The sequence below is a fragment of the Canis aureus genome, chromosome 27 (assembly GCF_053574225.1).
Source record: "Canis aureus isolate CA01 chromosome 27, VMU_Caureus_v.1.0, whole genome shotgun sequence".
NCBI classification, from domain to species: Eukaryota; Metazoa; Chordata; class Mammalia; order Carnivora; family Canidae; genus Canis; species Canis aureus.
Window position 1 is genome coordinate 39041402 of NC_135637.1, and position 24595 is coordinate 39065996.

Consider the following 24595-nt stretch of genomic DNA (forward strand, 5'->3'; position numbering starts at 1 on the left):
AGTGAGTTAGCCTGGTGAGGGCGGGGGACGGTGGGCCAGGAGGCTGACTTCGGAACATCCTTGGCTCCGCTCTTTAAAACAAAGGATCTTTTCAGTGAGGAAAATCATGCAGCGCATTTTTGTGACCGCTTCACAACCTGAACCAAAATTATTTAAAATGGGGCCAGCAAGTGAAAAAAATCTGTCTTCACCGGGAGCTGAGCTCTGCAGAGAGGCGGGCGATACCAGGTAAATGAGGAGTCCCTATATGGGTGCACACATTCCACGTGTCCATCTGAACAGTGAGGGGCAAGGCTTGCAAGCGTATGGCATGCACATACTTGTCACCCCCGACCAAAACGATGGGTGGCCTCGGCGTCTCGATGCCACACTGCAATTGGCCACCACTCTTGATGGAGGTTTGTACACGAAATATGAAGCCTGTCTGTTGTTACTGCTTTATGGGGACGAGGATCCCACCTTTCTGCATTATACCAGTGCCCAGTGGTCACCACTGAGCGTAAAACCAAGTAGGATTGGCTTCAGTTTATGAGATGAGTTAATGCTATTTTCAATATTTCATTAGCAAGTCAGTATGTGTAGTAAGTTGTATGCGTTGTACGTACTGCATGTGTTTACAGTATGTGTTGTAAATTTAGAGTATTAGTTGCACCGTGGATTAGGATTTTTTTGTTCTCATTTACGTTGCCTGTGGGGACTGTATCAGTCAACCTTTGTTGTGTAACAAAGCACTCCAAAATTGATGACTTTGAAACGATGATCATTGTATCTGTTCATGATTCCGTGGGTCAGCAATTTGGGCTCAGCTCTGTTGGGATGAGTCTGGTCCTGGTTATTTTTGGCTGGGCTCACTCGTGTTTGCCATCAACCAGGGGCTGCTGACGTCACTCACACGTCTGGCCGGCCGTGAGTTGGCCGGCTTTTGGGAGGGACAATGGAGGTCACTGGGTCGTGTCCCACTTATCATCCAGTAGGTTGAGCTGGGCTCATTCTCATGGTGGTGGTCACGGTGTTCCCAAGAGCAGCAAGAGGGCAAGTCCCAGGGCACGGGGACTTTTCACATCTGAGCTTGTGCCACATTCCCCATGGTCCCATTGGCCAAAGCAAGTCATATGGTTGAGCTCAGAGATCCCGGGAGAGGGGGGCTTCCCCAAATGCCTGGAGATGGGGAGGGAATGATTGTGGAGACTTTTGCAAATAATCTACCCCAGAAACACAGTTTCAAATTGAAAAAGTCTAGCAATAAAATGCATATATCCACATAACGTTCAGAAAAGGCTTGCTATAATCTAACGGTTCTACTGAGAAATTACATAGAGGCCACCATGTAATTTTAATATTATTTAAATTAAAATACTGTTTAAATTAAATATTTAAATTAAATACTGTTGTGAACTGTGGTTCTTAATACCACCACTACCACTAATAAATATTTAATTTTGTAATCACCCAATGATAAAGGTTATTACTCTTAGCCCCATTTTACACGTGAGGAAATTGAAACTTGGAGAAGTTGTGGAACTTGCCCAATGCCACCGTGGCTAAGGGAACAACATCTGGGGAGCTATAAGGATATATTAACTTACTGTCTACAAGGGACTCAGGATGGAGCCTTCCACAGTATTCAGTGAGTATATGAACACGGTATTCATATTAAATACTAAGAGCCTTTTGTGTTCAATCATTGCTTTCTAAATTTTACTTTGAAAGTTAGACCATGTATCGCTAATAAAACTACAAACTCGCTAATGTATTAAATTCCCCATTGAGGACATCCCCATAATTGGTTGCACATTTTGCTTTTACTGGAACTGACAGCGAATACAATCCAAACTCCAGTTTGCAGAGAAGTCACAGAACTTTGCCTACTGGTAAATCATCAAAACTTTTCAAGCACCAGCCATTAAGTTGTGCCATTAAATCTGAAACCGCATTGGCCAGGACGCTAGATTATTAGATAGCCTCCGCTTCTTATTTCTTCAGTGATGACACGAGGATGTCTATCACATCTATGTATGTCACTTATCATTTGCTTTGATTCAAAGTAAAAGGCTTTATTCGAGGGGGGAAGGTACATAAATTCTATGTATGGAGTGTACAGCACTTCTGCATCAACCACACATCGCGAGAAGAATAGAACTGAAAATCCTATTGAAAAAAAGGATCCCCAAAAGGCTACCTAAGGAAATGAGACACAGGTTCTTGCCCCACCTGATAACATTCTCCTCTGTCTTCCTGAATGGAGTCTGGGAAAATATTAAATGTCACGTTGCGTCGTTGAGTGATAACTTGTAGATTTAAGTTCACTGCGAATGGCTCATTAATTCTGTGGTTGCTCTGCTCTCTTGGAATTAACTTGACATCAAAGAAAGGAGGAGAAGGCACAGAATGAGGGCTGGCGTCCTCCAGTTTAGTTCTTTAAAATTCTGGTAGACAAGAGTGGCAGAGAAGCAGAGAGCATCAGGCTGGCCTTCTTTTTCCAGGTCATGGTCCCGGGGTCCCGGGGTCCTGGGGTCCTGGGATCGAGTCCTGCATCGGGCTCCCTGCTCAGCGGGGCGTCTGCGTCTCCCTGTCCCTCTGCTCCTCCCGCTGCTTATGCTTTCTCTCTCACTTGCTTGCTCACTTGTTCTTCCTCTCTCTCAAAGAAATAAAACCTTTTTTTTAAAAAAAAAACAAGAAAGTGGATGCAGATTAAGTTACAAATGTGGATAAAGGTGATTTGAGATGCTTCACATAAGAATTTCAATGAGTGATGTTAGTACCAGTTTCTACAAGTGGATCTTAGCGGGGGCAAGTGTCACCTGGAAATTCTGGGGGTATTTCCGGTTTTTTACTATTGAGGGTGAAGGGGTGCTACTGGCGCCTAGTACGTAGGGGCCGGAGACGTCGCTAAACATCCTACAGTGCACAGCACAGTGCCCCCCAAACGACACATTATCTAGCCCCAAATGTCAATGGTGCTGAGGTCGAAAGTGCTGATTTCTATAATACGAACGCCGCTCAGGTTCTGATTTCTTAACCTCCATGTGGAGTCACTGGTGTAGATGGCTCTCTCTCAAGGATATTTTAGGAGGGATTTGTGTGTGTGTGTGTGTGTGTGTGTGCACGCACATGAACACGATCAAATTAGGTTGTTTCTGAACTCCATTAAACTGTAAGATACTATGCTTCCCATTTATGTTACTCTCGTGGGGCTGCCACACATGAGCTGCCCAGGGAATCGGTGAAAGCAGCAGATGCGAAGCTAACACTCGAAGAGCAGTGTTAGGGTGGCACACTGCAGAGTGCGAGGGCGCCCATCCCCAGGCACGCCTAGCGGACTTGAGGTGAGGGGACCCCAAAGGGAAGGAGGCCCAGCTCTCCCCGGATAGTGTCTAGTAGTGAAGCGGAGTCATTGAATTCAGGTTTATATATTTAAAAACTCGAAGTTCAATGACTGTTTGAACGATTAGCGATGACCTGTTATCCCAAGGCAATAGTTTTTTGGGCCGCACACACCTGTCCAAATTCCTCAGATGGTTCAATTTAAGTGTGCGCAGCTCGTTGTGTCCGAAGTAGTCCTTAACCACATGAAAACACATTAACACACTCATTGTAAAGTGTTCAAACGACGTACACCTGACAAGGCAGCTCTCCCTCGCTCTTCACTCCCGCGCCCTTCCCCAAGGTCACAACTGTCAACAATTTGGTCTAGGTTTAAATGCAAATACATGTGTTTTAATATAACTTGTAAAAATGGCCACATGAATAAAATCCTGAAACTTTTTGCTTGCTTTTTTTCTCTTTTCATCATGTCTTGAGGATCTCCCTGCAGGTCGACCTCATTCTTTTTTGATAGCTACCGAGCATTTCATAATGTGACTGTTTCATCAATTGTTTATTTAGGCTAAATTTTTTCTCTTTCACAAACAGCGAAAAAAAAACCTTTTAAAAAAAGTTTTATTTACTTTGGAGAGAGGGAGAGAGTGCTTGTTACTTTTATAATAAACTATATTTCCATATAGATAAGGGCCTGTTTCTAAACCATGTGTTTTCGTCGGCCCATTTAAAAAATTGTCAGATTGGTTTAATTATTATAGCTTTTGAGTATACGTGGCGGTTGACAGCCCAAAACCATAGTTTTTGCTGTTTTTTGAATATTTTTGACCTCGAAATATTTGTGTCGTGTGAATTTTAAAATCAGTTCATCAGCTTCTCTCTTGAAAATTATTGTTGAAATTGCCATTAATTTACAGGTAAGTCTATCTGGCGACATGTATCCTAGCATCCGGGGAATTTTGGTCAATCACACTTCTCTTAGTTTTCTGGGCAGAGTACAATCCATTTTTACTATTATAAATTATTCTTACTAACCAAATGTTTTGCAAATGCTATGCTTAAAATCCTTCCCCAATTTTTCTACAATTTCCTATATCCGGTGCCTCCTCAGTAGCAGCAATCGAAAAACTGCCCTCTCGTGTGTTACAAGCTAATAAGTATTCCCTACTATCCTGTCAACTAGCTATTTATTAATTTGGTCTTTATTGAGAAAATGATTTAATTTTTATATAGAATAAATGGATTTTTGGTTCTCCATCAAATACAATGGTAACTTCAACGTATGGTGTCTCTATTAAACAAATACACGTGTTTGGATTTTCAAGGGTAGTTCAGTCGGGAAACTGTATTTCTTGACGCAATCTAATTATTTTAACCCAATTTGCCTGGTGTACAGATTTTCATCCTCACAAGGAAAAAAGCAGTCTTCACAGAAGCAAGAAAAGAGGCTAATTCTAAACGAACATAAAACCCTGCGAGGAGACTCCAGCATCACTTGATTGGCGCCGCAGGTACATTTGTTTGTTTTCAAATATCACTTTGGAACTTTCCATGTGTCAATGACTGTAAAACGTCCCTGGTTATGGCATTTTATTAACTCCTCAGTGCCTCCAAGGATAAAATTCAGTCCTTAGAGGGGCCTTCTGGAAGACCTGGAGACCTTCTGTCTCCCACACCAGACAGTCCACTCATTCATGGATTTGTTTACCAAATCAATCCTTTGGTTTCAACAAAGTGGGCACATTAGTTGGTTTTTTGGTGATTTATGCTTTCTGTATATGGGCCACTACATGTCTGCCTGTCCGACTCACGGTCATGCACCCACACTCACAGTTTGGGGTATTGTCCCCGTTTTGCTCTCTGATAAGCCCATTCTTCACCATGGCCTTGACATCAGTCATTTAGGGATCTGTGTCCAGGTCTTTGCTGCTCCTCCTGCCCTCTGCTGAGCTTCTGGAGGGCGGATAGTGTGTCTGATTTGTCTCTGTGTGTCCTCAGGGTCCAGCAGCGTGCCTAGCATCTGCAGAAAAGCGAGCAAAGAGGACTTGTGGGGGGCGCCTGGGGGCCTCAGTCGGTGAGGCATCAGCCTTCGGCTCAGGTCCTGATCCCGGAGTCCCGGGATTGAGTCCAGCATCACCTGCTCACTGGGGAGCTGGCTTCTCCCTCTGTCTCCCTCTGCTGCTCCCTCGGCTCGGGCAGGCAGAGGCAGGGGAGAAGCGGGCTCCATGCTGGGTGGAGAGCCCGACGCTGGACTCGATCCCAGGACCCCGGGATCATGATCTGAGCTTAAGGCCGAGGCCTCACTGCCTGAGCCCCCCAGGCGCCCCGATAAATAAAATCCTTTTTAAAAAAGTACTTGAGGGGCAAATGAAGCCAAGTGCATCTGCCCAGGTGATGCAGGCATTGCTTTCTGCTTCCCCTTCAGAGGAAGAATGCCAGATTCGTGGTTTCTTTCTTAATAAAACGATTCCCGACACCCACGGCCCTCGTCCCGCGGCTTTCCTAGAATGCTAACCTGACATCTGTGCACAAGGTTAAATCAGGTGGCCCGGCTGGGGCGGGGAGGGAGCCGTCACTCCTGATTGATGACAGTGCACTGGGCCCTGCGCCCCCATGGCCTGCGGCGTTCCCCAGCCATTCTCAGGGTCACTCCGTGTCTGCTCCTCACATGGAAACAGCCGAATGTTCTGAGCGGGGGGTGGGGGGACATTTTTAAAGGATGAGCTTGTTGTTACTGACACACTGACGTAGAGAAAATTATTTGGAAGAAATGTACAGTGACCACCACGCACGTGCTCCAGCACTACCTCGTGTCACCCTAAGGTGCTCCCGGCAGACTTTCTTGCTGATAATTTTAGCCACAGTGTGAGCGATGTCTGCAGGCCTGCCCGTTGCAAAGCGATCTCCCTTTATTAGATGAAGTCCCGAATGAAGGGCGGTGTGGCAATGCGTCTTCCTGGTTCAATATCCTGTCTCTCACCCCCCGCCCCCCGCTCTGCTCCCTGCAGACGGTGGGTGCCCAAAAGGATGCTGTGTAAGGAAGAGGTCGGCTCAGCCACAGAATTTTTCGAGGCAGAGAAAGCCTTTTCAGTGTGACTAAAGCAATGATTTCCCATTAATACGAAAGAACTTTGAGGGTTCCTTCCCCTTGCCCATTCTTATTACGGCTTCGAAAACGCAGCCCCATAGAGCACAAGTGGGGAAGATAAAATAAAGACGGCACTCGGGCACGTCAGCTGTGAACCTGGGAGTTTTAATGTCCTGGAATTACTGTAGGTTCCGTGGAACTTTTTTTTTTTTCACTGACATAAAAACAAATTGTAATTTATTTTTGTAATAAATGACCAGATATGCTGAGAAAAAAAGAATTTCCAAGTAAATGTGTCCTCACTGAACCAGAAATAGTATGTGAACTCTTCGGCTTACACTGCAGTTTTGGTTGGACACCAGGGGAAAAAAAGTGTTATTTATAAAGGCTCGAGAGACTGTCAAAATATAGTGCTCTTGTGCTCTTTATCCCTAGTGACGGTTTTTTTTTGTTTTGTTTTGTTTTGTTTTTACATGGGGCTCATTCATTTCAAACAGCATGATAGAAGCACACCCTAATGTCTCCATCAACAGAGGCAGGTGGTGAGGATTGAGACCCACGGTAAATTTATCACATCCTTTATTTTCTTTAAATTTATTTTTTAGGATTTTATTTATTTATTCATGAGAGACAGAGAGAGAGAGAGAGAGGCAGAGACACAGGCAGAGGGAGAAGCAGGCTCCAGGCAGGGAGCCGGACGTGGGACTCGATCCTGGGTCTCCAGGATCACACCCTGGGACAAAAGTGGTGCTAAACCGCTGAGCCACCCAGGCTGCCCCACATCCTTTAAAAACGTACATATGTCATAATGTTTGGCTTGTCCTCGTAAAGCATCAGACCCCTGTGAAGTTTTTATTAAAGATATTTAATAAAGCAACAGAGGTCAAAGGCTTTTAAGGTAAAGGAGAAGTATTGATAATGAGTGTGAAGGAAGGACACAATCTCAAGGACGCGGTCCTTCTGCCTTGTGTTTTGAGCATTTTATCACACGATGGGACAGTTGTGTCATGTAGGCATTAGATGGATGGTTCTGAAAGTCAGGGATTACAGCACTAGGTTAGGCTTACAAACTGGGTATTAAACCTTCTGTGTCAAATGTGTGTGAAAATAGGTATTAACGGACAACTCTGCTTACATATGAGTATGACAGTTATGAGGAAAACACAAGGAAAGGGGACAGCGAATGGCTGCCTCTATAAGGCCGGCCTGGCTAGCTGGGGCACCCAAACATCCTTTTGTGCTGTTTTTTTTTTTTCTTTCTTTTGTGCTGTTTGAATTCTATATCACGCATATCTATTTTCTTAATTTCATAACAATTTATTTTAAAAAAAGGTCAGCTCGGGTGGCTCAGCGGTTTAGCGCGGCCTGCAGCCCAGGGTGTGATCCTGGAGACTGGGGATCCAGTCCCACGTCGGGCTCCCTGCATGGAGCCTGCTTCTCCCTCTGCCTGTGTCTCTGTCTCTCTCTCTCTCTGTGTCTCTCGTGAATAAATAAATAAAATCTTTAAAAAAAAAAAAAGGTCCCAAGTTAGATGAGTACAGTTTCTGTCACTTAAAAAAAAAAAACAAAAAAACACAAAAAAAAACCCAAATAAGCTAAAGCAAATAAAAAGCTAAACACAAAGGATTTGCACTCTTTCCCCTCCCTTCTTCTCAAATATTTGACTTGTACCTAACCCTGGAAGGTAATATGACGTAGGGGCACTTAATTTCCGTGGATGGCGACAGAAATATCCAATTAATTAATAAAGATTCAAGATTATGAAAATGTATTCCCAGAGCCAAACAAATGATCAAATCCAAGAAATCCTGTCAACTAGTTATTACTATGTCACAGATGGGACAACTAAGGATCGGCAGGTGAAGTAGTTTGCCCAAGGTCACAGAGCTAGTTCGCGACACAAGGTCAACTGCAGTAACATGTCTGCCCTGGAGCGATTTAAACTAGGCAATGGTCCCAATGCTTTGTAAAACCTACAGTTGGGACAATTTAGGTGTTAGTCATAATAAGATACGACTTTTAAACATTTAAACACATCCTTTTTCGGAAGAGAGTTTGTCATACTCAGAAGGTTATGCATACTGTCATGAGCTTCATGAGAGCCGTCTATCAGTTATAGCAACTTTTTATGTCCCCAGGTATCTGCAATGTACTAAAGTAGTTTCACTAAATATGGCTTTTGTAAAGTCGGGCTTTTAAGAGTGGTAAAACAGTTCTGGTGTTTTTAACGGATTTTTTTTTTTTTTAAGATTTATTTATTTGAGAGAGACAGAGCATGAGCCGTGAGAGACAGAAGGAGGAGCAGATTCCCCGCTAAGCAGGGACCCGAGGCAGGACTCAATTCCAGGACCCCCAGATCATGACCTGAGCCGAAGGCAGACGCTTCACCGACTGAGCCCCCCAGGCGCCCTTTTCATGGATATTTTTTAATGACAGTTGACTTCATGAGTTTTATCTTGTTGTCTCACAAAGTACCACAATCTTAGAGACTTAGAGCAACACTGCATTCTTCTCCCATAGCTCTGGAGGTGAGAAGTCTGGGGGTAGCATGGCTGGAGTCCCTGTTCAAGGACTCGCAAGGCCGAGATCTACCTGTCGGCTCTGCTGTGTTCTCCTCTGGAGCTCGGGGTTCTCTTCCAAGCTCTTGTGGCTCACAGGACTCAGTTCCTAGACTGAGGCCCCTACGTTCTTGCTGGTTGTGGGTCAGTGGTCACTCTCTGCACCTCAATTCCACTTGTGTTCCTTGTCATGTGACAGCCCTTCCGTCTTCAAAGGCAGCAGTGGAGAATCTCTCTTGAATCAGAACCTTCTCATGCTCAGAAACCCCAACCCCAGGAAGAAAGAGCCCAATCCCTTGTAAAGGCTCACCTGATTGATTTTATCTTATCATCACCAGATGGTCTTCTCTTAAAATCAACAGACTCAGGACCTTAATCACATATGCAAAATCATTTCAGAGGAGTGCTTTGATTTTAGTGTTTGAAGAAGTGGGCAAGGGTACAGATACACGCAGGGTGGGAATCTTGGGGCTATCTTTGAGTTGTGCCCACAGTATCTGATGAGCTTGGTGAATGTAGTTTAAGTACCACCACCACCACCACCCCCTCAGAGCTGCTCCACTCGGCCCCCTGCTGGGCGATTTTCAAGACTCAAAGCAGGGGGAGTATTCTCACTTTACATATATTTATTTACACAGGCTCATATTTAAGTGATAGCTTCTTGCTTTCATCTTGCTTCATTTGAACCTTAAAAGATCAGGTGCAAGAGAATTTAGTATCCATACGTAGTTGGGCAAAGAGGCTCAGGGAGATGGGATTACCTGCGTGAGGTCACATAGCCTTGCCCATCTCTATATTCCAGAAGGAATATGCCATAATTCAAGGTCCTTAACAAACGGCAGACTTTGATTACTATACTACTTCAGGAGCATCATCTCTTAGTTCTTACTTTTATTTTTCAGAATTTCTAGGAAACATTTTCTTTTCAAACCTGTACACGAGATAGCAAAGAATATCATAAACGGCAGTGCTCTTCCAGTTTTATGCAGCACGAGAAAGAGCTCCATGCACAGCAACAGGGCCTGAGAGCAAGCCTCACATTTCTCCTATGGGAAAAAGCATTTCTGTAGGAATGTATTTTTTTTTTCCCAAGAAACATAGCCTATGATTTATTAGGTAAATGCAATCAACAGAAGCTAATTATGAAGTTTAACTGAGGTCACATTCCGTTTGCTGTTTGCATGTTCTGTATGACTAATGCAGATGTGGATGTTTCAGGACTTGGAGCTTTTATCTTGCCTGAAGTGTGACCACACTCATGGGCCCAAGAACGTGCTCAGAAGATAATGTGGAAGCCGCAACCAGTCTGATGTAGGATTAACTGAAAATGCTCTAAGCTTCTGTTAATCACCAAGTATGTGGCCATCTTTATAGGACCATCGGACCCCATTTTATTTTTCCTTTTTTTTTTTAAAGATATTTTTATATATTCATGAGACACACACAGAGAGAGGCAGAGACACAGGCAGAGGGAGCAGCAGACTCCCTGTGGGGAGCCGGAAACAGAACTTGATCCCAGGACCCCGGGGTCACGTCCTGAGCTAAAGGTAGATGCTCAACCACTGAGCCACCCGGGTGCCCCCCATTTTAACTCTTTCTTGTCAAAATTTTAAACTCAACTGAAGTTCAGGGATGGATGTTGCTCCAAACAACAGGCTGGTAGTTTTAACATGTGGATCACAGGGAAAGTGGAATTCTATAGAATTCTCCAAGGTAGAAAGGTGTATGGGCCCAAGGTAGCTTCCACTGCTCATCTTATGAGTGTGGGAAGCGGGTCTCTAGGAGGTTTAGGGACTTGCCCAAGAGCACACAGCCTGGGAAGTGATAGAACTGAGACCTAAGCATAGATGTTTAGGTTCCAAGTCCAACACTCCATTCATTACTTGCATCCCCTGATGGATTGCATCGCCAGCAATTTTCTGCAAATACTGTCATTTCGTAACCAAGAGAAGTGTTTAGACATAAAGTAGTGGAACTGGAGAGGTGGTTTCAATCCCCGCCTCCCTTCCCACCCATGGCAACCACTCCAGAAGCTCCGACCTCTATCCCTGTTTTCCGTTTCCCCAGTCTGTCCTCTGCTGCCATCCGTGGGACCTCACTCAAACCACCAGCCCATGACTGTTCTCTTTGCTCTGGATCCTGGGAACGGGTAGTAAAGTCAGTGGTTCCACGGGGTGGGGGTGGGCGCTATGGCAGTGCTCCATCTGCTCAGCAGTGAGTAACTGCTTGAAATTACACCAATGACATCTTTTTGGGAGGAGGAGCATTTTATCACTGACGTCGTTGAGTACGTGTGGTGCACAGGGATAACAAAAAGCAAACTGACTTTTAGTTTTTAATTTTTTTTTTCCATAGACACTGTCCTCCCATTGCCTCCTAGGACACCGACCTGGATTAAAAGACAGGAATCCACCAGGAGCTACTCGCAACTATAAGGCTCCAGGTCCTTTATAAAGTGTTTCCTTTTGGTGGGGGTGTAGACAGGCAATGCACCATCATAACATTTTGAAAGAAAATGTACTTTTTTTTTTTAATTGAGGGGTGTGTGGGTGGCTCAGTTGGGTCAACACCTCCTTTTGGCTCAGGTTATGACCTGGAGGGCCTGAGATCAAGCCCCACATTGGGCTTCCGGTTCATGGGGGGGGATCTGCTTCTCCCTCTACCCCGATGCTCGTGCTCTCTAACAAATGCATTCTTTAAGAAAATAAAAAAAAATTAAAAACTTGAAATCGTGTATGAAACATAGAGTAGATCCCCAAGTATCACAAGGAAAGCAATTTTGGCAAAAAGACTGCTGAGAAGCCAGAGTCTTAGAGCTTTATCTGGGTTCATATGGGGTTTTAAATTTAGTAGGTTCCCATTAGCAAAGAACTCTTAGTTTTGCTGGTCACTGGGCTCAAGGAGAAGTGGACATTTTACTACAGTTCAGGTTGAAGCAGGCCGTGTAGGGATTAAGACAGCCTCGGTCAGGCCTGGACATTGTGGCCAGGGGCATAATCCCTGACCTGGCTGCGCATCAGTTTCTCCATCTATAAAATGGGAATGAATAATACTACCTCCTTTATAGAGTCATTATAGGCATTAAAACCATTTGCATAAAGGACCTGGCCCTGTGCTGCCACAGAGTAAACACTCAATACACGCTCATCATCACTTTTGTTCCAGTGGCCAAAAGACTGTGAATTTTTAATTCTTAGAGGTGTTTTACTCTGCTACAAAATTCAGCAGATTTCCTTTATTTCTCTCCCACGGGGAACATGGAAATCCTGGTGTGGGTATTTCTGGACATAACCTCACTTCATAGGAGTTACGATTTTTATTTAGCAAACTTCTCCAAGGGCACTAGATGGCGACATTCTCCTTTAAGAAAAAAAAAAAAGGACAGAGAACAAAATAAAACTAAGGTTTCATTAAAACTTTTGCTTTGATAGTTGAAACTCACTGCTACAGATTTAAAAGCAAACAACCCGGGGTAAAGCCGCGTCTCTGAGTACTAAAGGCTGTCAGGATCCCAGAATTTCTAGATTCTTCGGTGTCAGGCTAGGAGCAGCATGTTAGGGAAAGCACTCCGTGTGGGGCACTGGGAATTCTGGACTCACACTTATTAACTTAGGTGACCTTGGACTTTACCTTTTAAGATCTGTTTTTTTTTTTCCCTTTATAACGTGAGGTGATTTGGTTAGATGATCTTTGACACCGTTTTCAGCTCTGAAACGCTAGGATTTTTAATAATTCAGTGTTTACTTTCCTGCCAGGCTTTGTGAAGCGTTCCTTGTACTCTAAGTATTTGTGAAGCCCGTGGACAAGATTGAATGTCCGTGGGTGTCGACGTTACTTCAGTTACTGCTGATGTATTAAAAATAAGATTAATTTTGGAAGATAAGGATTTATTTAGGGTTTTGAGGTGTGTGTGTGTGTGTGTGAAATCTTGGTCTAAATGTTCCTTAAAAAAAAATAAGCAGGACAAACATTTGAATATCTGCATGCAAAATATAAAACTCGAAAAGAAACTTGTCCAAGAGTCATTTTAAAACTATTTCTCTCTGTCTCCCATTAAGTGGAGCCTCTGCTGGATTTTCGAATGTGATAAGGTTTTTCCTAACGTGTTATTTCAAAATGCCAACTGTTTTGAGCATTCCTAAAAGGATCACAGCAGTTTAAATTGCTGCATAGACAGAAGCGACGACGTAACATTAACTATCGGAAGACCCACAACTCCTTCTCGAACACGTGTAAATAAAGCCAGCTTTGGGCATGGGCTGCGATTAAGAAATTCAGAAGTGGCTTGAAATGTTTTTAATTTAAAATAATCAGAGGAGTGGACCTGACAGAAATCTCCAGAACAAAATATATTTAATGATTTATTTATAAACCGAAGGCTGCGCCTGCTTTTCCTTAGGTGTTTCAGACAAGGTAGAAAGATGATTTCTTTTTTTTTTTTCTTTCTTTTTTTTTCTAATAAGTAGCCAGTGATTATATAGTGATCTTTCTTAACTAAAGTCACTATTTCAGAAAAAGTCCTTCGGTATCTTTGTCTGCGGCTAGTTTCTTTCCTTTAAAAAAAGATTTACTAACGTGTTGATCATTACCTGGAGACAGGCTCCTCCCACGGTCACAGATAAATGATTTATGTGATGAAACGTGCTCTTTGTGGCACACACGACAGATAAGAAAAAGAAACCGGAGGCATTCGCCAGTCCTCCTGCTCACAATCCCTTTAGCACGGGGGTAGATGCACAGGTGAGGGGAAGACACCGATTCCGTGCAGTTTCCCCCTGGAGGGCGAGCCCAGGCCCTCTGAGGTCAGGCCAGGTCGTGAGATAATCCGGTTGCTCAGTATGCACATTTTAACCGCAGCAGATGAAATCGGGGTCCTGACAAGTTTACAACAGAATCCCCCCCCCCCCCAAAAAAAAAACTTTTGGCTCATCACCACCTGCATATTCATATATTCATTCAACTTTCCCAGCGGCAGTTCACTGTCTCCAGTAAAATTTCATGCTGGAAAAAAAGTTGGAATTGCAAGCGCCCTGTCATTCCTGTCCCTTGGGGTCAGGAGCACAGACAGGGCTGCAGGAGAGGAGAAACGCGGACCCCCCGCCCCCCTACCTCATCCAGGGCGGAGGGGAGGTCCGAAGTGCAAGCAGCGGCCGAGGTCTGCAGGTCTGCAGGTTGCACCGGCCCCAGGCAGCCTCGCGTTCAGGGAACAGCTCACCCCGCGCCTCGCGCGCACACACCCCACCAAGTCTTTAGGCTCCAGTTACAAGCGCTGCGTCATCTGCAGGATCACATGGTAATTGTTGCTATTTCAAGGATCAAGTGGCATAAAGCTCCCCCCACCCCACCCCTCGCCTTTGGTACCATATAGCGTGGACGAGCGAGCGCCCCGTGTGATGGGGTGAGGGCGGGCGCCCCGGGCCAGGCCTGCAGCTGCGAGCGGGCGCGCGGGGGGCTCTCGGGGAGCGGGCGGCCGAGGGCGCGCGGGAGGGGGTCTCCGGGGAGGCCGGGCGGCTCTAATTGGTTTCTCAATGAAAGATAAGCACCCGCTCCCCCGGGCGCCTGGGGACTAGCGCTCGGCCTCGGCTCGCCTCGCCTCGCCTCGCCTCGCCTCGCCGCCGCTCTTAGACGTCCGGGCGGCCCTCGGAGCTCGCAGCGCGCTCAGCAGCGGGGCCCGCGCCCCGGCCCGGCCCGGCCCCGGCTCCCCGCGCCCCGGGGCAGCGCGCGCCCTCCGCGCCCCTCGCCGTCCGCCCAAAGTTGCGCCCAGGGGCCCCGCGAGGACCATGAGCGAGCTGGAGGAGGACTTCGCCCAGGTCCTCATGCTCAAGGAGGAGAGGATCAAGGAGCTGGAGAGGCGGCTGTCGGAGAAGGAGGAGGAGATCCAGGAGCTCAAGCGGAAGCTGCACAAATGCCAGTCGGTGCTGCCCGCGCCCTCGCCGCACATCGGGCCGCGCACCACGCGGGCGCAGGGCATCTCGGCCGAGCCGCAGACCTACCGCTCCTTCCACGACCTCCGACAGGCGTTCCGCAAGTTCGCCAAGTCCGAGAGGTAGGCGCGCGGGGAGGGCGCGGGGAGGGCGCGGGGAGGGCGCCGCGGAGGGGCTGCTCCGGCTCCCGGGGCCGTCACGTGCTCGCGGGCCCGCGGGGGGCCGCGCCCCGGGTCGTGGGGGCGGGGAGGGCACCCGCAGTTTGCAGGCGCCGCTGCTCCCCGCGGGGCCCGGGCAGGGGGGCGGCCGCGGCGAGGTCAGCAGGAGAGTGCAAAGGAGCCCCGCTGTGACCCCCCGGGTGCGCCCCGGGCGCGGGGTGCGGGGAGCCCTCGCGGGCCGGGCTGGGGCCCCGGGCGGGCGGCGCTGCCTGCCGGCCGCGCTCCTGCCGAACCCCCGGCAGAAGTTGGGGCGACGAGGGCGGGGCTGCGGGCGCGCCCCTGCCCCCCCCCCGGAGCTCGCCCCGCCCCGCCCGGCCGCCGAGGCGCCCATCGATCGCGGCTGCACTCAAGCGCCTCTGGACGCTGGGGAGGAAGCGCCGGCCCCAGGCCCATTACGGGCTTTTAGTTTCTGGAAGCGCATCTCCGGGATATTGAATGTTCCATTAGGCGGCCTGACCTGCCCCGGCGTGCGCCGCCCGGAGAGTAGCTGGGCGCTCGGGGGACCCCGCGAGCCCCCCCCCCCCCGCCCCGGGCGTGTCCCGCCGCCTCCAGGGCTCCCGGGCCCCGCCCTCCCCGCGGCTCCCGGTGCACCGAGGGCGGCTGGGGGAGGGGGGCCCGGAGGCCGCGCAGGGGTGAGGAGCGGCGCGCCGAGGGCCGGGCGCGGGGCGGGGGCCGCGGAGGGACTGGCCCGGGGCGCTGCGCGGCTCTGAGGCGCCGTCCAGGGGCACGGCTCGGGGGCCACACCGCGCGTGGGACACGACGCATCCGCCCTCCCGCCCTCCCGCCGCCCGCGGGGTCTGGCCTCTTGCAGGGGGCGCGGGCCGGGCTGGGCGGGGCTGCCCCGGGTCACAGGCTGGGTTGGGGGGGGGCTGCCCGGGGGGCACAGGCTGGGCTGGGGGGCTGCCCGGGGGGGCACAGGCTGGGCTTGGGGGTGCTGCCCCGGGTCACAGGCTGAGCTGGGGGGGCTGCCCGGGGGGCACAGGCTGGGCTGGGGGTGCTGCCCGGGGGGCACAGGCTGGGCTGGGGGTGCTGCCCGGGGGGCACAGGCTGGGCTGGGGGGTGCTGCCCCGGGGGGGCACAGGCTGGGCTGGGGGGTGCTGCCCCGGGGGGGCACAGGCTGGGCGGGGGGTGCTGCCTGGGGGGCACAGGCTGGGCTGGGGGGGATGCCCAGGGGGCACAGGCTGGGCGGGGGGGGGCCTGCCCCGGGGCAAGGCTGGGCTGGGGGTGCTGCCTGGGGGCACAGGCTGGGCTGGGGGGGCTGCCCGGGGGGGCACAGGCTGGGCTTGGGGGTGCTGCCCCGGGGCAAGGCTGGGCTGGGGGGGCTGCCCCGGGTCACAGGCTGGGCTGGGGGTGCTGCCTGGGGGCACAGGCTGGGCTGGGGGTGCTGCCCGGGGGGCACAGGCTGGGCTGGGGGGTGCTGCCCCGGGGGGGCACAGGCTGGGCGGGGGGTGCTGCCTGGGGGGCACAGGCTGGGCTGGGGGGGATGCCCAGGGGGCACAGGCTGGGCGGGGGGGCCTGCCCCGGGGCACAGGCTGGGCTGGGGGGTGCTGCCTGGGCTGGGGGGGCTGCCCCGGGGCTGTGGCGGGCGGGGGGCGCCGCCGGGTGCGCATTCCGCGGCCGCCGCCCTGCCCTGCCCTGCCCTGCCCTGCCCGTGGCTCAGCAGCTGGAACCCATCTGCCCACCTCCTTAAGGAGCCACTTCATCAGCGGTCGCCGGCAGCTGCTCGCCTCCAGGGCCGACGGGCCGGCCGGGGCTTTATCGCATTTTTGGAATTGCAGACCGCTGCGTCCCGGCCGGCCCCTCGGCCCGCACCCCCCCAGGAAGCCCCCCCGGAGCCGCTCTCACCCGGGAGCTGGCTCTCAGAGGCGCTTTTATTCTCCTCGACGAGCCGTCGCTGCAGGCATGAGAGGAGGTTCTGTGTGCAGGGGAGGGACGGCGGTGCTCCTGGGCAGGCTCCTGCGGCCTTGCACCCCCGCCCCCCCTGGGGTGCCCGTGGGGGTGGGAGCCCCAAGCCCAGGCCTTGGTCCTGCGCAGGGGGCCGAGGGGGGCAGAGCGTCCACAGCCTGCTTCCTCTGCGCTCTGATTGACGCGGGGATGCAGGCAAACTTTCCCCCACTCAGCACTTCGGAATTTTGTCTTTTTTTTTACACTTTCAAATGGGAGCCTGCAGTGTATTTTCAGCAAGCTGACTCATGAGAGTTTCAAGAATTTTGGCAGGTATAATATATGGGGAGAGGGACCCTTGGAATCAGGTGCCCATCCTAGGCTTTGCGAGACAATAGCAACTTAATTATTGGTCTGACACTTCATTCTGGTCAAGAAAGGAAATAAAGAAATAAAGTATCTGGCACCCCGGGGGGCTCAGTGGTGAGCATCTGCCTTCAGCTCAGGCCCTGATCCCGGGGTCCTGCGATCCAGTCCTGTATCAGGCCTCCCTGCATGGAGCCTCCTTCCCCGTCTGCCTGTGTCTCTGCCTCTCCCTCTGTGTCTCTCATGAATGAATGAATAAATAAAATCTTTAAAAAATTAATGAAAAAAAAACAGTGTTTCTCAGATACAACACTTAGCAGCAAACAAGAGGCCTTCATAAGAAAAGTGTGTCAGGTCTGGAGGTGAGCTGCTCCATCGCCTCCTGCACCCCTTGTTTTGGGAAACTGTGCCGTCCTGATGGGCTCGCTGGGCCCGCCCCAAGAGCGCTTTATTGCAGAGCTAATGCTCGTGTGCCGTTGCTGTAGAGTTTGAGGGATAGGTACGCGTGAGTTCATTTCAAACTTTACTAGGACACGCAGTTTTTATACGAACGGGAAACGTATTTGGAAAGTACAGGAGTCTGGTGGGCAGAATGATAAAAGAGCTTTTGCCTCGAAGCTCTGTTTTAGAAAATGATGGCAATCTAAAATATTTACATAATAGGTGGCAAAAAATATCTCCAGCATTTATTGCCGTGGAAGGAAACGGGAGACTTCGCTAACTGTTGTAATCAAGTCAGCCCAATTAGCCAGCCTTCCATGTGTCCACGGAGGGTCTAAGGCACAATCTCCATTAAGAATGATCTAAGTATCCAAGGAATGCTTAGATGAAAATTATACTAGGGAAAGGGAAGATCTGAGTGCTCAGCAGAAGTATCAAGTGTACAGTGTGATGATCGTGTTCAAAAAGCAAGCGCCCGACTTACTGCAGTCCTCATTTTCAGACCCCATGGAGATGCCCAGTAGGGATCAAGTGGTTTTCTTGGAGAACTGTAGGGTATTTTGGATGATGATGATGACATTTTGAATTTATTTATCACTCCCTGCCAGTTAAATTCAAGCATTTCACATAGTTTTCTGTGAACTCTCGATTCCCTGCATGTACATGCTCCACACCAAGAATTCCCTAATATCCACCTAATTCTTCCCCTGAGTTTTTCTTACACACACACACACACAGACACACACACCTAAATTCCTTGTTTTGGCTGCCCCGTTGGCTCAGAGGACTGCAAACAGTTGTTGTTTTTGAAGTAGCTGAAGCAAAGGCTGGAATCAATATCAATCTGTAATAGGAACAATAGATCAGATCCCAAAGACGTTTGAGCTATTCTTGTCACAAATCCCTTGATTCTTTCTTGGTGATGTAAATTCATCATTTGGAACTTGAACTTCCCTCCACCGGGACATGGAGGTTTTGGGATGGATGCCCTAGAAAACGCATGGCTTCTTGTGTCTCTAATTCAATTCAGGTCTGATTTAACCTTAATACTAAATCAAGGGATTTGGCCTAATTTTGATATTAGCGACTTCAATGAAATGAGTAAGTACCGGCTGAATTCTGGGCCCAGCTTCTTCATCGTTCATATTTTCATAGAGAAAATACACAGGGCTTTGCAATAGCAAGGGTGGTAGAGAGAGCGGATCTGAGGACTCTTGAGTCCCGAGGAAGTCACTTGCTCGAGATCCCACAGCTAGGACATGCGAGGGATGAGTTCCAAACCCAAAGCTTGAGTTTCTAGAGCCCAGGTCGTGAGCTTCCACACTCTAATCACCTTGGAATTGGGCAGGTGGGCAGGTTCCATCATAGTAACCAGTAACCGGCGAGTCCTTTCAAATGGAAAGAAATGAACGTGTCCTAAATTAGAATAGGATTTGTGTTAAGAGTCCTAGAGCCAGCACTCACCTGACCTTCCGAGAAGTGGCCAGCGAGCTCTAGTGTCCAGCACCCACGCTTGGATGCGCTCACCAGCCTGGGGTTTTCTCAGGCCGATCCTCCTCTCGGGACTGTCCTATGCCAGTCTTGCCTTTTGCTTCCCTGATGAGTAGTTTGGTTGAGCCGGTGATCTTGGTGGCCTCCTTTGGGCACCGTTCATTATCTCCTCTGCCTTTGCCTTGCAGCCCGCTCGTGCTAATTGCTTTGTCCCTACCATTCCTCCCATTGAGAGGAATTTATTACTAAGTGACACTGTATCAATACCAGTTGTCCTTTCCAGATGAACGTAGTCATAGTTTAACAGCTTCGGGGAGAGGATATTCCTTTAGTTTGCTCAGATGAGTAATATTTATGACAAGGGTTTAAGGGGAGTCAGGCCGAGGAGGACAGGGGAGGGTCTTTATGCAGGACGGCTTGTCAACATCCTGGTGTCTTGCCGTGTGTCCCTGGGAGAGGAGAGGACGGAATCTGATCGTGATCACTTCACACTTCCTTCCTGTCAAAGCCGTCCCCTGCTTTTAGTGATGAGAAAACTGAGCAAATAATCCCTACAGGGCCTTTCCAAAGGATCTCAGAAACGGGACCAGAAGGATAGTTCAGGTTTCTTAATTTTGCATCCGCACCAGACTTGGTGAATTGATGTCTGGCACGTATCACGTGTCCGTAGTTCTTATTTAGGACCTATTCACGGTGCTTTGAGATGGGCCCTGGTTCTGGGGTCACGTACGTTTTCCAGATGCATTTGTAACATGCCAGGAATTCTCCATCTGAGTCACTGGTCTACGTGTAGGTTGAAAGTTCACGTTTACCCGTGCATTCGTGAGACATTGGAGTGACCCTCACAAGACCCTTTCTGACAGACCTGAAAACACAAAACATGTCGCGTCTTCCTCGCTCCCGAGCGTCCTCTCTCCCCACTGTTAGGAGGGGCCGAGAGTGCATCGATCACCCTTTCTTTGCTTCAGATGTCCAGGTGGTTTTGTAGTTGCTCCCAGTAGGGATCGTTGTTTTCACTTGCCGTTGAGAATTGGCTTATCCGAGTTCAGGACCCCGTCTTATCCAGGATTCTTGTAGCTCTTGGAAGTGACCGTGAGCTTGGAGATAAACCAGGGATAGCATATCCTGTTTCACAGAAGTGAAAGCTCAGAAGTTTGGGGGTTGTCAAGAAGGAGTCCTGACCTTGAGCGTACCTTTGTTGGTGTGCCACGCTCGTGGGTCCCTGCAGAGACAGGGCTGTATGTGGACATGGTTGTGTGGGTGCGTGTGGATGTACGCGTACGTATACCCGTATGCACAGGTGGCCACTTGTTCATATGATGACTTTTCAGAAGTTCCTTTTTTTTTTTTTTTTGTTTAAAGATTTTATTTATTCATTCATGAGAGACCCAGAGAGAGAGAGGCAGAGACACAGGCAGAGGGAGAAGCAGGCTCCATGCAGGGAGCCCGCTGCGGGACTCGATCCCAGGACCCTGGGGTCACACTCTGAGCCGAAGGCAGACGCTCAACTGCTGGGCCACCCGGGCGCCCCCATACATACAGGAGTCCTTATTGGGAAATTCCTCTACGTTGGCCCAAACCCGCTGCTTGTGGGAAAGGAAGAATCACTTCTTGGGCTGTTGTTATAAACTAGATCGTAGCACCTTGCAGTTGCTCCAGTGCTTGTGCTCGGTCCCGGGCACAGAGCCCAGTGTTGTTTCCCCAGAACTGGCTCCCGGCCCCGGCCTTTGCTGCTCTCTGTCAAAGTACCACCTTCTACTTTGACCCTTTCATGATTTTTCACTCCCTTCTCTTTGTCCCTGGATCTGCCTGTGTTGTCTCTCTCTCTCTCTCTCTCCTGGGTCTCGGTGTTTCTCTGCTCCAGCCTGACCTCTGTTGCCCCTGCCAGATCTCATTTCCAAAAATCATAAAACAGGAAACGTAGAACAGAGTTCTTGCCCCCAAATGCTACTCTTTTATTTTTATTTTTAAAAGATTATTTATTTATTTATTTGCCAGAGAGAGAGAAAGAGAGAGAGAGAGAGAGAGAGAGAGAGAGCACACGCAGGGGGGCGGTTGGCAGAGGGAGAGGGAGAAGCAGGCTCCCCGCCGAGCAGGGTCTCTAATGTGAGGCTCCGCACTGGGCTTGACAGGGGGCTTGAGCACGGGGCTGCGTTGGGGGCTCCATCCCTAGCCCCCCGGGAGCTTGACCTGAGCCGAAGGCAGACACTTCACCCACTGAGCCCCCCAGGCGCCCCTGTTACTTACTATATCACCTTTTGCGATCTATCCTAACTTCAGACAATCCAGGTTTTATACAACTTGAATTTCCTAAAGTTTAAAAAATATCTGTTGTTCATAATGAAATATAAAACGCCTTAGAATATTTGCTCCATAAACAATGGGTGTTTCCAGAAAGTGTCCACCTTTGAAATAGACTCGTTTTATTATATAGAGACGGAGGGGAGGGGAGGGTAGTCTCCCTGTTTCACCCGGCGATCTTCAACAACAAATCCCTTTTTAAAGACTCTTAAGCTTCCTCCTCGCTGCTCAGGAAACCTGATCGGTGGGTCCCAGCCTTCGTCGTACATCACGGTGCTTTTAGTCCAAGCCCCTCCGTATTGTTTCCTGTAGACGAACGTAATAGAAACCCGCGCTTCCTTGGAAAACAGTGTAGCTTTCAATTCAATCAATGCAAAGTTGATGTGGACTAGACAGTCTGAAAATGCTGTCATTTGTCCTGTCCAGCGTACGAGCTGTGTGTTTATCCTTTTTCTTTTTTTAAGGATTTATGTATTTTTATGTATTTATTTGAGAGAGAGAGGCAGAGGCAGAGGGAGAAGCAGACTCCCCGCTGAGCAGGGAGCCCGATGTGGGGCTCCAGCCCGGACCCCGAGATCACGACCTGGGCCCACAGCAGACGCTGAGCCAGCCGAGCCCCCTGGGCGTCCCGCCCTTTTCTACTGCGTGTTTGTTTGACCTATTTGTGCAACTTAGTCCCAAAAGGCCAATAGGTTGATAGGACGAGTTGATGTGAGCTGATTCCGTGATGCACCGGGACACGTGGGTAGCGCTTTGGGGTGCAAGGTGATAACCCGGTTTCATCTGAGTGTTTTACCTGTTAAGCTAATCGGATGAGGCGTCTACAGGAATCACCTTGTTGGTTTGCAGTTTGCGCTTGTGGCAAAGAGGAGCCAACTATAGTTCTTAATTTAATCTCCCAGGTTTGTGGCTAACTCAGACTGTTCTTCCTTTCTGGTCCAAATTAGAGAGTGCTTTGAAATGTGCTTTAATCCTCAAACGTGTCTTTATTTGGACGCTCTGACCTCAGCCGCTGCAGTAATGCTGCTGATAAACATCGCGGGGCTTCTGAAGATACTTGTGTGTTCGCCGCTTACAAATATTTGTGGGTCTGTTTATTCAACTCTGCGCTGCTACTGTTGTCTGAGGAACAAATTTAAAGCCTTTGGGTAAATGTTAATATTTTTCTCGATGCCTCTCCTAGCCCGTGTGGTATAGGTAATGCTGATTCCGTGCATCCCACGGCCACCGAGGAACTTGCTTACATGGGCTCACAATTCTCAAAATAGAAAATTCTTTTATATATTACGTTGTAACCCCCTGGGTAGACACCAGGTCTGTTTACAGCAAAAATCTCAACCAGGAAAAAAAAAAAAAAATCTCGACCAGATAAAACCCTCCGCTCACCGTACCTACTCCCGCCCATGCTAATATTTGGAGAAAGGGTAAGAAAAGCACGTATCTGTATGTAGAGTGTATTAAAAACAAGCAAGCAAAACAAAAACCGAACCTTCTAGAGGATAAAACCGGTTCCTACTCGGTTCAGTCTCGTCTCAAAGAGTAAGACCGCTCCAAAGTGTTCAATACGACATCCGACGTCTCACTGAGGCAGCCCCCAGCTGAGGTGTCAGGACACACACGGGTATGTACGTGAGTAGTTTGAGGTTGAAATGAGTAAGAGCTTCAAGACCAAAATTCGTGAATTATTTGTTTCTTGGAAAACCAGAGCATTCGCAGACCTCTCTAGGGAGAGCCCTCGACTTGCATCCTGATGGGCGTCCTCGGCCGGGATGACAGAGACACGGCAGGAAGTTGCACATAATCCACAGGCGGTGGTGTCTGTTCACAAGCGTGTGTTGCACATGGGAACGTCACCCCCCTTGTGAGTCACCGCAGAAAAAATGTCTGAGAACTTCTGATCTGAACCATGCCTCTAAAAAGCCAAAATCTTGACCCCATGACACCCAAAGCTACTTACTTATAAACAATGGTTGTTAGATTTACGACGCTCCGCGCAGCGCATCCCCTGCAGAGCACCGTTTCCCAAAGTGGGGTGCCCGCGGTACAGGCGGCGCCGGGTGCTCGGGGGGCGCGCGCGGGAGTTTGTCTTATAGGGACAACTAGGAATTCCAGTAAGTGAGAACATGTAACAAGCACATCAAGGCCATGCTGTGCCGCTGTTACGGCTTTTTATAAGGCAAAGTTTTAAGGAAAAAAAAAAAATAGAGACGGGGACTAGATGGGCATGCAGAGGATGGGGAAAGGTCGCTCTAAAGTCATTTAAAAAAATAAAGTCTTTTTCACAAGGGATGCCGCTGATTGTTTTCATGCTTGTTTTCATACTCTCCCCCCCCCCCCCCCAATTTTGGAAGATTCTAGCCACCTGAGTTATTTGTGTGCTCCTCTTTGGTGGCTCTGGGGATCGCTGTCAGTTTCTCCATCCGGGTTGGAGCGGGGACAGAGAGCTTGGCAGGAGCGGCGGCTCCTGTACATATGCTCTCGCTCCAATGATAAAGCAGCCTGGGTAAGGACTATTCGCTCCAACGTATCATTGGGAAGACACTGGATTTCCCCCTAGATTTATGACTCTCTGCCATAGCCCAGCAGGGCCCATGGGTGAACAGGACAGCTGGGAAGGAACACAGGGTGCTGGGCCCCAGTCCCCATCCGGCCCGGGGCCCAGGGGACTCTGTCCTGGGGCATCTGCTACTACACTGTGGCTTCCCACCCCCCCCACCCCGGGCCCCCCTGGGATGCCGAGAGGCCTGTGTGGCCACGAAGGGCGGCAGTCGTGGCATTTTGTAGCCGGAAAGACGTGATTTGTTCTTTCTTTTTCTTTCTTTGTAAAAATGCAGTTTGGGAACAAGTTTGGAAGGGAAAAATCTGTAAAAAAACAAAAGCCAAAAAAACAAAACAAAACAAAAAACCCACCACATTTATTTTCCTGTGTCTCTGTATTTCATCGCCTCGTCGGAAATGAGAGTCAAGGAGGAGAAAGCCTTTTTAAAAGCTGTTACTGGGAAGGGA

At 49.4% G+C, this 24595-nt stretch overlaps 1 protein-coding gene and 1 long non-coding RNA gene across 3 annotated transcripts in view; one reads left to right on the plus strand and one right to left on the minus strand.

Moving 5' to 3' along the window:
- Positions 1-1783: 1783 nt before the first annotated feature.
- Positions 1784-15097, minus strand: LOC144299339 (uncharacterized). 2 transcript variants are annotated; one of them, XR_013366043.1, is made up of 5 exons: positions 14958-15097; positions 14074-14242; positions 5834-6005; positions 5150-5338; positions 1784-2654 (listed from the first exon to the last, which is right to left on the minus strand). It is a non-coding gene; the product is annotated as an uncharacterized LOC144299339 (long non-coding RNA). The 2 variants fall into 2 exon arrangements; XR_013366042.1 differs by lacking the exons at positions 1784-2654; positions 5150-5338; positions 5834-6005 and adding an exon at positions 13301-13965.
- PRKG1 (protein kinase cGMP-dependent 1) overlaps positions 14718-24595 on the plus strand; it is a 1198597-nt gene continuing 1188719 nt past the window's right edge. The window contains exon 1 of the mRNA XM_077874878.1: positions 14718-15010. Coding sequence (XP_077731004.1) covers positions 14745-15010 — 266 coding nt within the window. The 5' untranslated portion in view covers positions 14718-14744. The remainder of the gene's footprint in view (positions 15011-24595) is intronic.